This window comes from Lutra lutra, chromosome 2, assembly GCF_902655055.1.
Source record: "Lutra lutra chromosome 2, mLutLut1.2, whole genome shotgun sequence".
In the NCBI taxonomy this organism is placed as follows: Eukaryota; Metazoa; Chordata; class Mammalia; order Carnivora; family Mustelidae; genus Lutra; species Lutra lutra.
In genome coordinates, this window is record NC_062279.1 from 17,429,721 (window position 1) to 17,441,641 (window position 11,921).

The window sequence follows — 11,921 nt, forward strand, 5'->3', positions numbered from 1 at the left end:
ATGGAGGTTTCTCCTCCCCCTGGCTGTGGCGGCTGGTACAAGGCAACCCTGCGTGGGCTCTGGCTGATAGCGCTGTCCTGGGATGGATAGACTTGGATTTAAAACAGCGACCTGGTCCAACCCGGCACACATCCTGTCCACCTCATCATAGGCCACCGTTCTTTTTCGGTCTGCTTCTGCTGCTTAAGATTCCGGCCAGGCCCCTGCGCCCTTTTCTCTTGTGTGAGCTCACCTCTTCCTGGGCGATCTCAGCATTCCCATAGGTTAATACCTTCCTACCTGCCGACTTTCTCGGGTTGATACCTCTAGTTCTGTCCTCTTTGCCGAGCTTCACATCTGGTTACTTCATTGTACTTGGCATCTCCACTTGGATGCCTCAAAGTTCTATCACACCCAAGACGTATAGAACAGAGCTTTTGAATTACGCCCTCAGTTGGTGCTCTGATCTCCATCTCAGTGAAGGGATCCACCATTCACCTAGATGCTCAAGCTAGAAACTCAGTAGGCAGCCTAGGCTTTGCTCACCTCCCTGCACAGAATGCACGGGCAAGACCCTTCCACCTCTCTAAAAAGCCAGCTCTACCGGGCAGTCCGCTCCCTCCACCCCCGTCACATCCCCATCCCCACCCTCCAGCCCCATCCAAGCCATTCTCCTGTAGCCAAAAGTCACTCTGTAAAAACCAATCCAGTTATTTCACTTCCCATTCTTTATAAAATCCAAATTCTTTTCCATCGCCTACCTCTGGGTTAGATCCAGCCCCGGCCTACTTCTCTCTTCCTTATTGTCATGCTCCTCTTCCTCTTTCTCTGATCACACTTTCATCCTCCATGAACCCAAGCTGACTCTCTGCCCCAGATGGCTTCCACCTGCCCCGCTCCCACCCTGCCCCGCTATGAGGGTTTAAGTCTCAGATGTGGGTTAAACTTCTGCTTTCGGTTCAGATCATATCTCAGGGTCCTGGGATTCAGCTCAGCAGGGAGCCTGCTTCCTCCTCTCTTTCTGCCTGCCTCTCTGCCTACTTGTGATCTCTCTCTCTCTCTGTCAAATAAATAAATAAAATCTTTTTAAAAAATTTTGATTCCAAAACACAAATATAAAAGTATAAATAGGAATTAATAAATATTTAATTCAAAGACAAAAAGCATAACTTTTTTCCTAACTCAATTCCTCTATACCTAACAGTTAAACTTAATGAGGGATCTGATTACATTGTAATATGTTCCATATTGTGTAAGCTTAGTCATTGTTCTACTGTTCATCTAGATCTTTGTGCCACCTGTGACCTTTCCAGAACCGATTTAAGCATTTCCATTTCTTTTGCTTTTTAAAAATTGCCTATCTCTGCAGATAATTGCTTTATTTTTTTTTTAAGATTTTATTTATTTATTTGACAGGGAGAGACACAGCAAGAGAGGGAACACAAGCAGGGGGAGTGGGAGAGGGAGAAGCAGGCTTCCCACCAAGCAGGGAGCGTGATGCAGGGCTTGATCCCAGGACCTTGGGATCAGAGCCTGAGCCAAAGGCAGATGTTTGATGACTCAGACACCCACATGCCCCTAATTGCTTCTTTACTTACCCACTACAGGATACCCACGGTACCCTGCACCTGTCATTCTTTGATGAAAGTATTCGTAGCCATTTCCATCACCCTCGTAGACTGAGAGCTGCTTGAAGGCAGAGGCCATGTCTTACTCATCTTTATATTCCTGGTGCTTGGCACCAGTCTATCATAAAATGGTAGCCCAATAATGCTATTAAAAGCAATAATTTTTATTGTTCTCCAACTGTTTTACTTTCAGCTACATTCATCAAGCAGCTTTAGACTCCGTGATTTTACATACTTTATCTAATCATAACGATTCTGTTGAGACAGGCATTATTGTATGTAATTTTTTAAAGCTTTTATTTATTTATTTGAGAGAGAGAGAGCACAAGCAAGGGGAGGGGCATAGGGAAAGGGAGAAGCAGGCTTCCCACTAAGCAGGGAGCCCGATGTGGGGCTGGATCCCAGGACCCTGGGATCATGACCTGAGCCGAAGGCAGATGCCCAACTGGCTGAGGCACCCAGGTGCCCCTTCTATCTAATTTTTTAATCAAGGAGCTCAAGCTCAGTCTCAGAGAGGAGATGGGACTTAGCTCAGAGTCCCCCAGTTAATAAGAGATTCTCTTTCTTTTCTTCTTTGCAGAACTATCTCTCACTAAGAGATGGTCCTTGCCCTTAAGGTGCTTTCGTGTCAGGCTGTACTCTCCTGTCCTTTACTTAAGGCTGCTCGCTCTTGCATATATCTTCGGGGATGGGAAATGGCCAGTCAGGCACATCGTTGTAATACTCTGAGCTCAGGATAGGGACTCACCAAAGAGATAGGCTGTTCTTTTCTTGCTTCTAGGCAGTGTCTTTGTAGTTCTTGTACACACTCCAAAGAAAAGCTTCTCCTTACATGTTCCTCTCAACACTTCACTTCCTTAAGACCTTTTAATGTTTAACCGGTATTTACTGAGTACATAGCATATGTCCAGCACTGTTCTATGTGCGGGGGATTCATCAATAAACAAAACAAAGTTCCTCCCTTGTAGAGCTCACATTCTGGCAGGGGGCAGACCATAAACAAATTGAGGAATAGATATAGAAGAGGTGGTGATAGGTACTATTAAAAAAAAAAAAAAAGGAAATAGCATTAGGAGGACAACGGTGGTTGGGAAGAGGAATCTTCCTGCTCTTTGAGAACCTGTCTCGCTTCCTCATTCTCATGTCCTTTCTTGCTTGCCCTCCCCAGCTGGCCAGGTATCTGTCCACAACTAGAAAATGAGATTTTTCATTAACTTAGTGAAGAAAATATGACAGTCAGATGACTGGAAAGGCAAATAGTGCAGTATGTAAACCAAACAAAAGGGGAACTTCTGAAAGCAATGTTTTCCGTACATTCTTAATAGAACACCAAAACGCGTTTTGGTTTCTATAATGAGTTCCTTTTATCAGAAAGCCAACTTTTATGCTGCTTCTCGCTGGTGATCTGTATGCTCTTTACTCACCCAGTCCCTTCTGAGCCATATAAAAAGATCCAAGAGAGCCTGGTTGAGGTTTTGCTCACAGGGAGGCACCGGTTAGGGACTCTGGAAAGGACGAGTCTTTGTTCCAGTTTACAATGGATTGGCTTCCGCTGTTCTTCCTCCATCCTGTATCACTTTATCAAGGGGCGGCTTTCCCTTTTGCACTTTTGTTTAATTATCTCTGCATTCTGGATTCTTTTCCCACCCATGCCAGGTAGGTTTAAGTCCTCATTTCATGGAATTTTATCATTTTCAATAAAATTAAATTTTGTTAAATATATAACTGATTCTTTAAATGCCTTTGTATGGTTTCTCAGAGAAATGGAATAAGTCAAAACAAATTATGTTAGATTACCTATATCTCAATCTAGGTTTCAAAAATTATCGTCACTAGAGATTTGACAAGTTGATTGAAATTATTTTAGATCTAGCTAGTACGTTCTATACATGAGAGACAGTCCCTGGTTTTTGTTTGTTTTAAAGGTTTATTTTATTTATTTGAGAGAAAGGGAAATATTGAGCATGGAGAGGGGCAGAGGGAGAAGGAGAGAGAAAAACAAGCAGCTCAGAGCCTGACACAGGGGAGGGCAGGGGTGGAGCTCTATCTCAAAACCCTGAGATCAGACCTGAGCCCAAACCAAGAGTCCAACGCTTAACCAAGTGAGCCACTCAGGGACCCTGACACAGTCCTTGTTTTTAAAGAAGTTTGTGGAATATCCTTTTATAAAATAAAAATCCATTGCTAGAGGGCTACCTCCTAATAATTCACTTATTTTAGAAATTAAGATTTTTTATACATTGAGGATTTTTAATAAAATCCAGCTGTATCTAGTAATCAGTTAGACTTTCTAAGTTTGACTAAACTGTGGTATGTTATCAGCCATTCACAACTGGTGGATGGCCCTTACCTTCATTTAGGAGACGGGGGTCAGGAAGGGGGGCATTGTAAAAAAAAAAAGTTTCCTCTTGATAAAGAATCACAAATAATAAGGCAAAGCAAGTGCAAAAACAAAGGTTCATTCCCACAGGGTTAAGGTTGCTGGCTTCGGAGACAGCCTGATGGGTCCTGGGTCCCTCCCTCCCTGAGTGTTCTTATGTATGTGAATAAATTCTCTCCAAGTTGATCCATGAAATGGAAATAATAATGCCTATCTCATGGGGTTATTTTAAGGATTAAATAAAGATACTTTTTAATGCAGGGATTATTAGCACAATGCTTAGAATAAAATAAGCACTCATGTAGTCTGCATTGTATGTGTATAGACATTTCAATGACACCTTAGGCTTCACTGTGTAAGGAATACGTATTTCCCTCATTTTTCCGCGGCAGGGAGGTAAAGGCTTGGCCCACAGTGTTAACTGGGGTGGGTTAGCTCAAAGAGAAGCACAGGAATGGGCCAGGCCTTATATGATAGAGCGTCTCATACTGGGGCATCCACCAGTCTCTCCCAAGAAAGACATTCTCACCTATGTGTGTGTGTCCCGATCTCACAGAGCCATGATATATACCCTGTGGTGGTCGAGAAGACACAGACCGCTTTGACTCAATTTTCCTATCCCTGACTAGTCATACCGATTTTCACACCTCTCCATTCAGAGTTATTACTTTGGCACCAATTAAAATGAACAAGGGCACCTGGCTGACTCCTTCGGGAGAGCATGGGACTCTTGAGGGTGGGGTCATGAGTTCAAGTGGAAAGAAGAACTGAGACCTTATGTGAAATTTCCCAGGTCTCTGCACATCCTCAGGGCACCTGCCAGCTTCCAAGGGAAGTAGTTTCCACAAACCACTCATGTGGATCCTTTAACAACATGAAAAAAACCCCACCAACTTGTAAGATCTGGAAGAGCAGTTGAGAGGATTAAGAGCACATATAAAGATTTTCTAACTGAGTTTTCAAACACTTAGCAGAGAGAGGCACAGAATCCCCTTTCCCACTGTCTCCAGAATGGTTCAGGACAGTGCAACCCAGCAACAAGGAAAGAGGCTCATCTCCATGGGGCGATGTCTAGAGAGCTCTCCTAGATCCTTGACGCTGGCTTTACAACCCTTCATTCAGGCAGCAAGCCACTAGATTTGTAAGCTGTCCCCACCAGGAAACCTTCTGGACTGTCACCCACAGGATTGTCAGGGGTGTCGTTCCCACTTGAGTGACGGACATCAAAGAGAGGTTCGCAGGATCACTGAGGTAGGAATCAAAATTCATCTGAGGGGCGCCTGGGCGGTTCAGTCGGTTAAGCGCCTGCCTTCAGCTTAGGTCATGATCCCGTTGTCCTGGGATCGAGCCCTTCACTGGGCTCTCTGCTCAGCGGGGAGTCTGCTTCTCTCTCACCCCTTGCTCCTCCCCTCTGCTCATGCTCTCTCTGTGTCAAATAAGTAAATAAATAAAATCTTTTTAAAAAGTTGCCTCCTGGGGCGCCTGGGTGGCTCAGTGGGTTAAAGCTGCTGCCTTCGGCTCGGGTCGTGATCCCAGGGTCCTGGGATCAAGCCCTGCATCGGGCTATCTGCTCAGCAGGGAGCCTGCTTCCTCCTCTCTCTCTGCCTGCCTCTCTGCCTACTTGTGATCTCTCTCTGTCAAATAAATAAATAAATAAAAATCTAAAAAAAAAGAAAAAAAAAGTTGTCTCCTGAGATAGTCATTTGCAAATGGACTCTGGCTTTTCTCCCTCGGTTCATTCCTTCAGAAAAACAAAAGGAAGACTTTGGGTGGTAACAGTATGGCTTCTTCAGGTGATACATGGGGCTTACTTACCTCCATTGGGTTATTGAGAATGACATCTGTGTGACTCCTTTATTACACCGTTCCAAGTCAGTCTCACACTTGTCCTTTCTCTTTCAGGTACCTCTTTCTCCTGGCTGGAGGGGGCGCCCTGGCCTTGGCGGCCATGGGTTCGTTGGCTGTGCTTGTCCTCATCCCCGCTCTGTGGGCTGCGGTGCTGATCTCCTGGCTTGGCCCACGGGATGTGCACAGGTGGGCTTTCATCTCCCAGATGAGCTGGCAGACGCTCTGTCACCTGGGGCTGCACTACACCGAATACTATCTTCGAGAACGTCCTTCCACGAGGTAAAGCTTACTTGGTTATACTAACCCAGCCAAGGCTGCGCTTGCACCACGGTGAAAGTGGAGAGAACCTGGGGGATGAGTTTGAATACGAATTCTTGCACACTGGGGCAGTGTGACCTTAGGCAAGTCATTTAACCTCTCAGTCTCAATTTCTTTTCCTTAAAAAACAAGTGTGTGTGTGTGTGTGTGTGTGTGTGTGTGTGTGTATAACAATACCTGTATTGTAAGACTCTTAAGTTCGAGATAATTAATACAAATGTAATTAATATTAATTTATTTATAATATAATTTATTTATAATATTAATGACTATAAGTAACCGCCACATGTTGTCCATGTCACACAGTGCCTGGCACTTCACTGTACTTATCATTGTACCTGAAAAGGGCATCGAACCAGGAGTCCCAGGGCCCACAGAAGCATCTGCCTAGAAGCGACTAAGCACAGTCGGCTCAACTCAGACTGGCTGGTTTAGACACACAGTCAGCAGCTGCTCCCCCTTCAGCGGCACTGGGAAGGTATAAACTCACTGTAAACCTTTGCTGCCTTCCGGTGGAAGCTGCTATGCAAGGGTTTTGCTTTCATTGAGACTCAGCTGTTCCGTCCTTTATGAAGAAGCGTAGTTACCAGTCTAGGAAACGAATCAGGCACTGATTACCATTTAGAGAAGTGCTTTTCATGAGTCAGTGAGATCACCCAGATTAGGGGAGAACAGGTATCTCTGCAATCTTGAGCCCTGTGGTCCCTGGCTTCCTGTCTTACCACAACTGGTGTGGGTCTGTGGTCACTCAGAGAGAACAGGGGCTGAGACCTGTCGAGGCGGGTCACCTGTCTGACTCCAGTTTGCCATTGGTGCTCTCATTCTACCATCTCTGCCACACCTAGAATTCTTTTCTTCATCCTCACTGTTTTCACCAAAGGCTTAAGGGTTTGCTTCTTGGGAGAAGAGGCGAGATGGCACGCAGGTAGGGGGTAGGGAGTACTGACTGGGGTGTGGTGAATTAGGATTTTGGTAAGAAGCGGGGACCTGATAGGGGCTGGAGGAGCGAGCTGAACAGGATCTGGTCAATGGGAAGAAGTCTGAGCCAGAGCTGAGATGGGAAGATGTATTAGTTTGCTCTGACTGCCCAAACAAGGTACTGAAGAGGAAGTGACTCACACAACAGAAATGTACTTCCTCTGGAGGCTGGAAGTTCAAGGTCAAGGTGTTGGCAGGTTCAGCTTCTTCCGAGGCCTCTCTCCTTGGCTTGTAGATGACTGTCTTTCCATTTGTCCTCACCTGGTCTTCCCTGTGTGTGTGTGTGTGTGTGTGTGTGTCTGTGTCCTAATCTCCTCTTCTTATAAGAATGCCTGTCATACTGGATTAGGGTTCACCCCAATGACCTCATTTTAACTTACTCACTCTGTCTCCAAACGCAGTCACATTCTGAAGCACTGGGGGTTAGGGCTTCAACACATGAATCTGGGGGAAACACATTCAGCCCACAATAGCAGGTGTACAAACAGGGGTTGGTGGCGTTTGGAGGCTACTTTGCCTACTGTTTGGATCAGTCAGGGAAGGTCAGTTGTCCTTAAATCCTCAGACTCACAGATAGAAACTGTGGGAAATGTGGGAAACTGTGCCATTTTCTCTCCACAGGACAGCGTTCCTGATTGTAGAGGGCATCATGTAATTTTCATTACTCTTCTCCATAAAAACCTTGTCAGCAGGATCTTCTCTACCTAGTGACACTGAAGCAGGAGCAGTCCAGGTGACCGGTTAAGAACACACCTCAAATTGCTAATGACTCAGTGCACACCCTGAACCCCAAGATTGACTCACCGTTCCTGAGCACAGGGGCCAAAGCCTGCAGAATCTTATTGACAAGGACCGGTTCATATTTAAAATCTTCGCCTTCCTATAATCTCTTGAATGCTAAATTTGTGTCCCTTCTGTGGCAAACTTCTCCCAGGTCCCGGATCCTAGTCTATAGAAGCCATTCCCAGAAATATACTAACAATATTTCTCCCACAATATCCCTTGTCATTTTTCTGGTTGCCTCTCTAATGATTCATTTCCCCATTTACCCTTTGATCCTAACCAGAGCAGCCTGTGGTGAGAAGTAACTCAAGAATCTTTGTGGGGCTCCTGGCTCAGTGGGTTAAGCCTCTGCCTTCAGCTCAGGTCATGATCTCAGGGTCCTTGGATAGAGCCCTGCATCGGGCTCTCTGCTCAGCAGGGAGCCTGCTTCCCCCCCGCCCCCCCCCCCACCGCCTGTCTCTCTGCCTGCTTGTGATCTCTGTCTGTCAAATAAATAAATAAAATCTTAAAAAAAAAAAAAACACAAGAATCTTTGTGGGGACACCGCAGGGCTGAACATCAGTCTCCATTGTTCAGGGCTGCTGTTCGCTGTGGGGTTGTGTGTGAGGGACTGGAATGGGATGAAATAAATTGTGGAGCATCTTTACATTTGAAATAAATCTCTTTCAGGTTCTGCATCACTCTTTCTTCCCTCATGCTATTGACCCAGAGGGTGACATCCCTCTCTCTGGATATCCGTGAGGGAAAAGTGAAGGCAGCATCAAGAGGCATCAGGGAAAGAAGCTCGTTGTCTGAGCATCTGTGTGAGACACTGCCCTACATCAGCTACTTGCTCTTTTTCCCTGCTCTCCTAGGAGGCCCCCTGTGTTCCTTCCAGAAATTCCAGGCTCGTGTTCAAGGGTCTGGCACTTTGAGTCCCAGGCGCTCCGTCTGGGCTCTGAGCCAGAGGGGTCTGCAGATCCTGGGCCTCGAGTGCCTAAAGGTGGTCTTGGGGAAGGTGGTGAGAGCAGGAGCAGATCTGGCTGACTGCCAGCAGCTCGAGTGTATTCAAGTCATGTGGTCCACAGCCGGGCTCTTCAAACTCACCTACTACTCTTGCTGGATCCTGGATGACGCCCTCCTCCACGCCGCGGGCTTTGGACCTGGGTTTGGTCACAGCCCCAGTGAGGAGGGCTACCTCCCCGATGCGGACATCTGGACACTGGAAACGACCCACAGGATCTCCCTGTTCACGAGAAAGTGGAACCAAAGCACAGCGCGGTGGCTCCGACGCCTCGTGTTCCAGCAGGGCGGGGCCTGGCCGCTGCTGCAGACCTTTGCCTTCTCGGCCTGGTGGCATGGGCTCCATCCAGGACAGGTGTTCGGTTTCCTGTGCTGGGGTCTGATGGTGGAGGCCGATTACCTGATTCACACTTCTGCCGGCTTGTTTATCAGATCCTGGCCGATGCACCTGCTCTATCGAGCGCTCACTTGGGCCCACACCCAGCTCATCATTGCTTATATAATGCTGGCCGTGGAGGCCCGGAGCCTCTCCTCCCTCTGGCTGCTGTGTAATTCCTACAACAGTGTCTTTCCCCTGGTGTACTGCATTTTGCTTTTTCTATTGGGAAAGAGAAAGAAGACATTTAACTGATAGCTTCTCTCCCGCCTTCAGCTTATACATCCACGAAACAGAGTTGAGAAAATGCCAGATGGTGTGTTGATGAGACCTAGGCTTGAACTCTTCCATACTAGGTTTTTGTTTTGTTTTGTTTTTCAAGTACTGGGTGTATATTCCTGGTGTCTGCCCGTAGAAATTTGTGTACCTATTTTCACAAGCTATAGTACTGGTACTGAAGATAAAAAAAAAAAAAAAAAAAAGACATGGTTTCTTCCCTTAGGACTTAACAGTTTGGGCACGGAAGCAAGGAAAGGTGATAGGTAAAAACAGAAGGTACTGCCAACCAAAAGGCAAGTGGTAAATGCTGGACACCCAAACACTGAATCTCCAACAGTTCCACTTGATCCTGGATGGCGAGTTTAGCCAGACAAAAACAACAGAAATCTTAATCAGGGGCAGCCGCCTGGCAGACTCACAGTAGAGGGTGTGACTCTTGATCTGGGGATCGTGAGTTCTAGTCCCATGTGGGATGTGGAGATGACTTTTAAAAAGCTCTAAATCAGATTCTCGTATTGGCTTGTTCCACGAACTAGAGACTCATTCTCATCTAGAGGTAATTTGAAAATTTTGGTCTCAAAATGGAAAGGCTGCTATGATCTCCGAATATGTTAATACACTGAAAATCTGGCTGAGCCATGATAACCACTTACATAACAGGCACAAAACTGACCTATGAGATATGTCACATGAAGAGGCCAAAAACAAGAAGTAAGCCCTATTTTAGTACGATGTTGAGGGTCTGGTTCCCTTTTCTTGGCATAGCCTACATAACTCTCTCTGTTTCTCCCTCTGGGAGGGCCCCGAGAGAAAGCTGTGAAGACTGCTGAGGGGTAGTGGAACTGTGTGATCCCGTGGTCGCTGTCACAGCGCCTCTGCCTGCTGGCTGCCCGGCCGGTCACATCATTACAGTTTCTCTCTCTCTCTCTTTTATTCTTATTTTTAAAAAAGATTTATTTATTTGTTTGACAGAGAGAGTGCACAAGCAGGAGAGGGAGAAGCAGGTTCCTCATTGAGCAAGGAGCCGACTCCAGACTCAATCCCAGGACCCTGGGATCATGACCTAAATGGAAGGCAGACGCTCAACCGACTGAGCCACCCAAGCTCCCCATAATTAGTTTTTCTTTAACTTTAGCTCAGCTTACTTTTAAAAACTTGTCCTCTTTCTAAGCCATGGCATCGCTGAACACTGAGTTTAGTGGATTCACTATATTTCATTCTCACACTCACTAAAGAAACACGTACAAAGTTTCTTTGTGTCCCACTTAAAGTCATTCACTTACCCTATCTGCCCCACCGCAGGAAGCATGGCATGAGCATCGAAGCTTCCAAAACCAACCATCTGCATTCTTTTCAAAATATAAAATTGCAAGCGAGCTTCTACTCTTCAAAACTTGGCAAAGATAATACTAAGTTAGAAGTGATCACTTAGAAAGGTATGTCAATATTACTCACGAGCATGAAGGCAGACAAACAGCCCAGCCTACACACACAGAACACACCGCAGCAGGCAGTGAGGGCCTTGAACAGGCTGCATGAATTTGTAGTGGCCTTAACCCTCATGGTCCAGACTTTCTCTCACCACACTCAATAGCCCTGAGGAGACAGTATGGACAAACAGGGCTTTCCAGGATTGGGGATAATCAAGGGGAAACATTTGATAGCCAAGGGGGTGGTAAAGTACTCTAAGACCATTACAAGCAAGTCACTGGAAGGACTATCCTTAGAGTCCGACCCAGAGGGGCAAGTGGGATGGCAGGGGTGGTGTTGTGGGTTGGGAGGAAAAAAAACAATCATCACAGCATTACTTGCCATTAAAAAAAAAAAAAGGTCAGCATTAGAATTACAATAGACTATAATAGAGCTTTTAAAAAAATCAATGCTTGGGGGTACCTGGGTGGTTCAGTCAGTTAAATGTCCAACTTCAGCTCAGGTCATGATCTCAGGGTCCTGGGATGGAGCCCTGCGTCAGAGTCCCTGCTCAGCAGGGAGGCTGCTTCTCCGTCTGCCCCTCCTTCCACTCATGTTCTCTCTCTCTCAAATACATAAATACAATCTTTCTTAAAAAAAAAAAAAAATCAGGGGTGCCTGGGTGGCTCGAGGGTGGGTTGAGCCTCTGCCTTCGGCTCAGGTCAAGTTCTCAGGGTCCTGGGATCGAGCCCTGCATTGGGCTCTCTGCTTGTCGGGGAGCCTGCTTCCCCCCTGCCCCCTCTGCCTGCCTCTTTGCCTACTTGTGATCTCTCTGTGTCAAATAAATAAAATCTTTAAAAAAAAAATCAGTGCTTGTATAGAGGCACTTCTGAGGACTTAATCACATGGAGGTATGTGTTCAGTTTATGAAAATCCTTCA

General features: G+C 46.2%; 1 protein-coding gene across 4 annotated transcripts; it reads left to right on the plus strand.

Moving 5' to 3' along the window:
• Positions 1–109: 109 nt before the first annotated feature.
• Positions 110–10,552, plus strand: MBOAT4 (membrane bound O-acyltransferase domain containing 4). Of its 4 annotated transcripts, none has more exons than XM_047715501.1 (3): positions 110–168; positions 5,890–6,114; positions 8,584–10,552. In XM_047715501.1, exons 2-3 carry the CDS (start codon positions 5,936–5,938, stop codon positions 9,545–9,547), a joined length of 1,143 nt encoding a protein of 380 aa, XP_047571457.1. In that variant the 5' UTR covers positions 110–168; positions 5,890–5,935; the 3' UTR covers positions 9,548–10,552. The 4 variants fall into 4 exon arrangements, with proteins under 4 accessions (XP_047571457.1, XP_047571449.1, XP_047571438.1 ...); XM_047715493.1 differs by having other exon boundaries at positions 113–222; XM_047715482.1 differs by lacking the exon at positions 110–168 and adding an exon at positions 1,997–3,263.
• The last annotated feature ends 1,369 nt before the right edge of the window (positions 10,553–11,921 follow it).

Bases quoted from the DNA above. Each gene is read 5' to 3' on its own strand.
- MBOAT4 (XM_047715482.1), top strand. From the start codon at position 3,145: ATGGATTGGCTTCCGCTGTTCTTCCTCCATCCTGTATCACTTTATCAA. The intron at 3,264-5,889 runs GTAGGTTTAAGT...TTTCTCTTTCAG, and splicing joins TCTTTTCCCACCCATGCCAG to GTACCTCTTTCTCCTGGCTG. The intron at 6,115-8,583 runs GTAAAGCTTACT...AATCTCTTTCAG, and splicing joins CGAGAACGTCCTTCCACGAG to GTTCTGCATCACTCTTTCTT.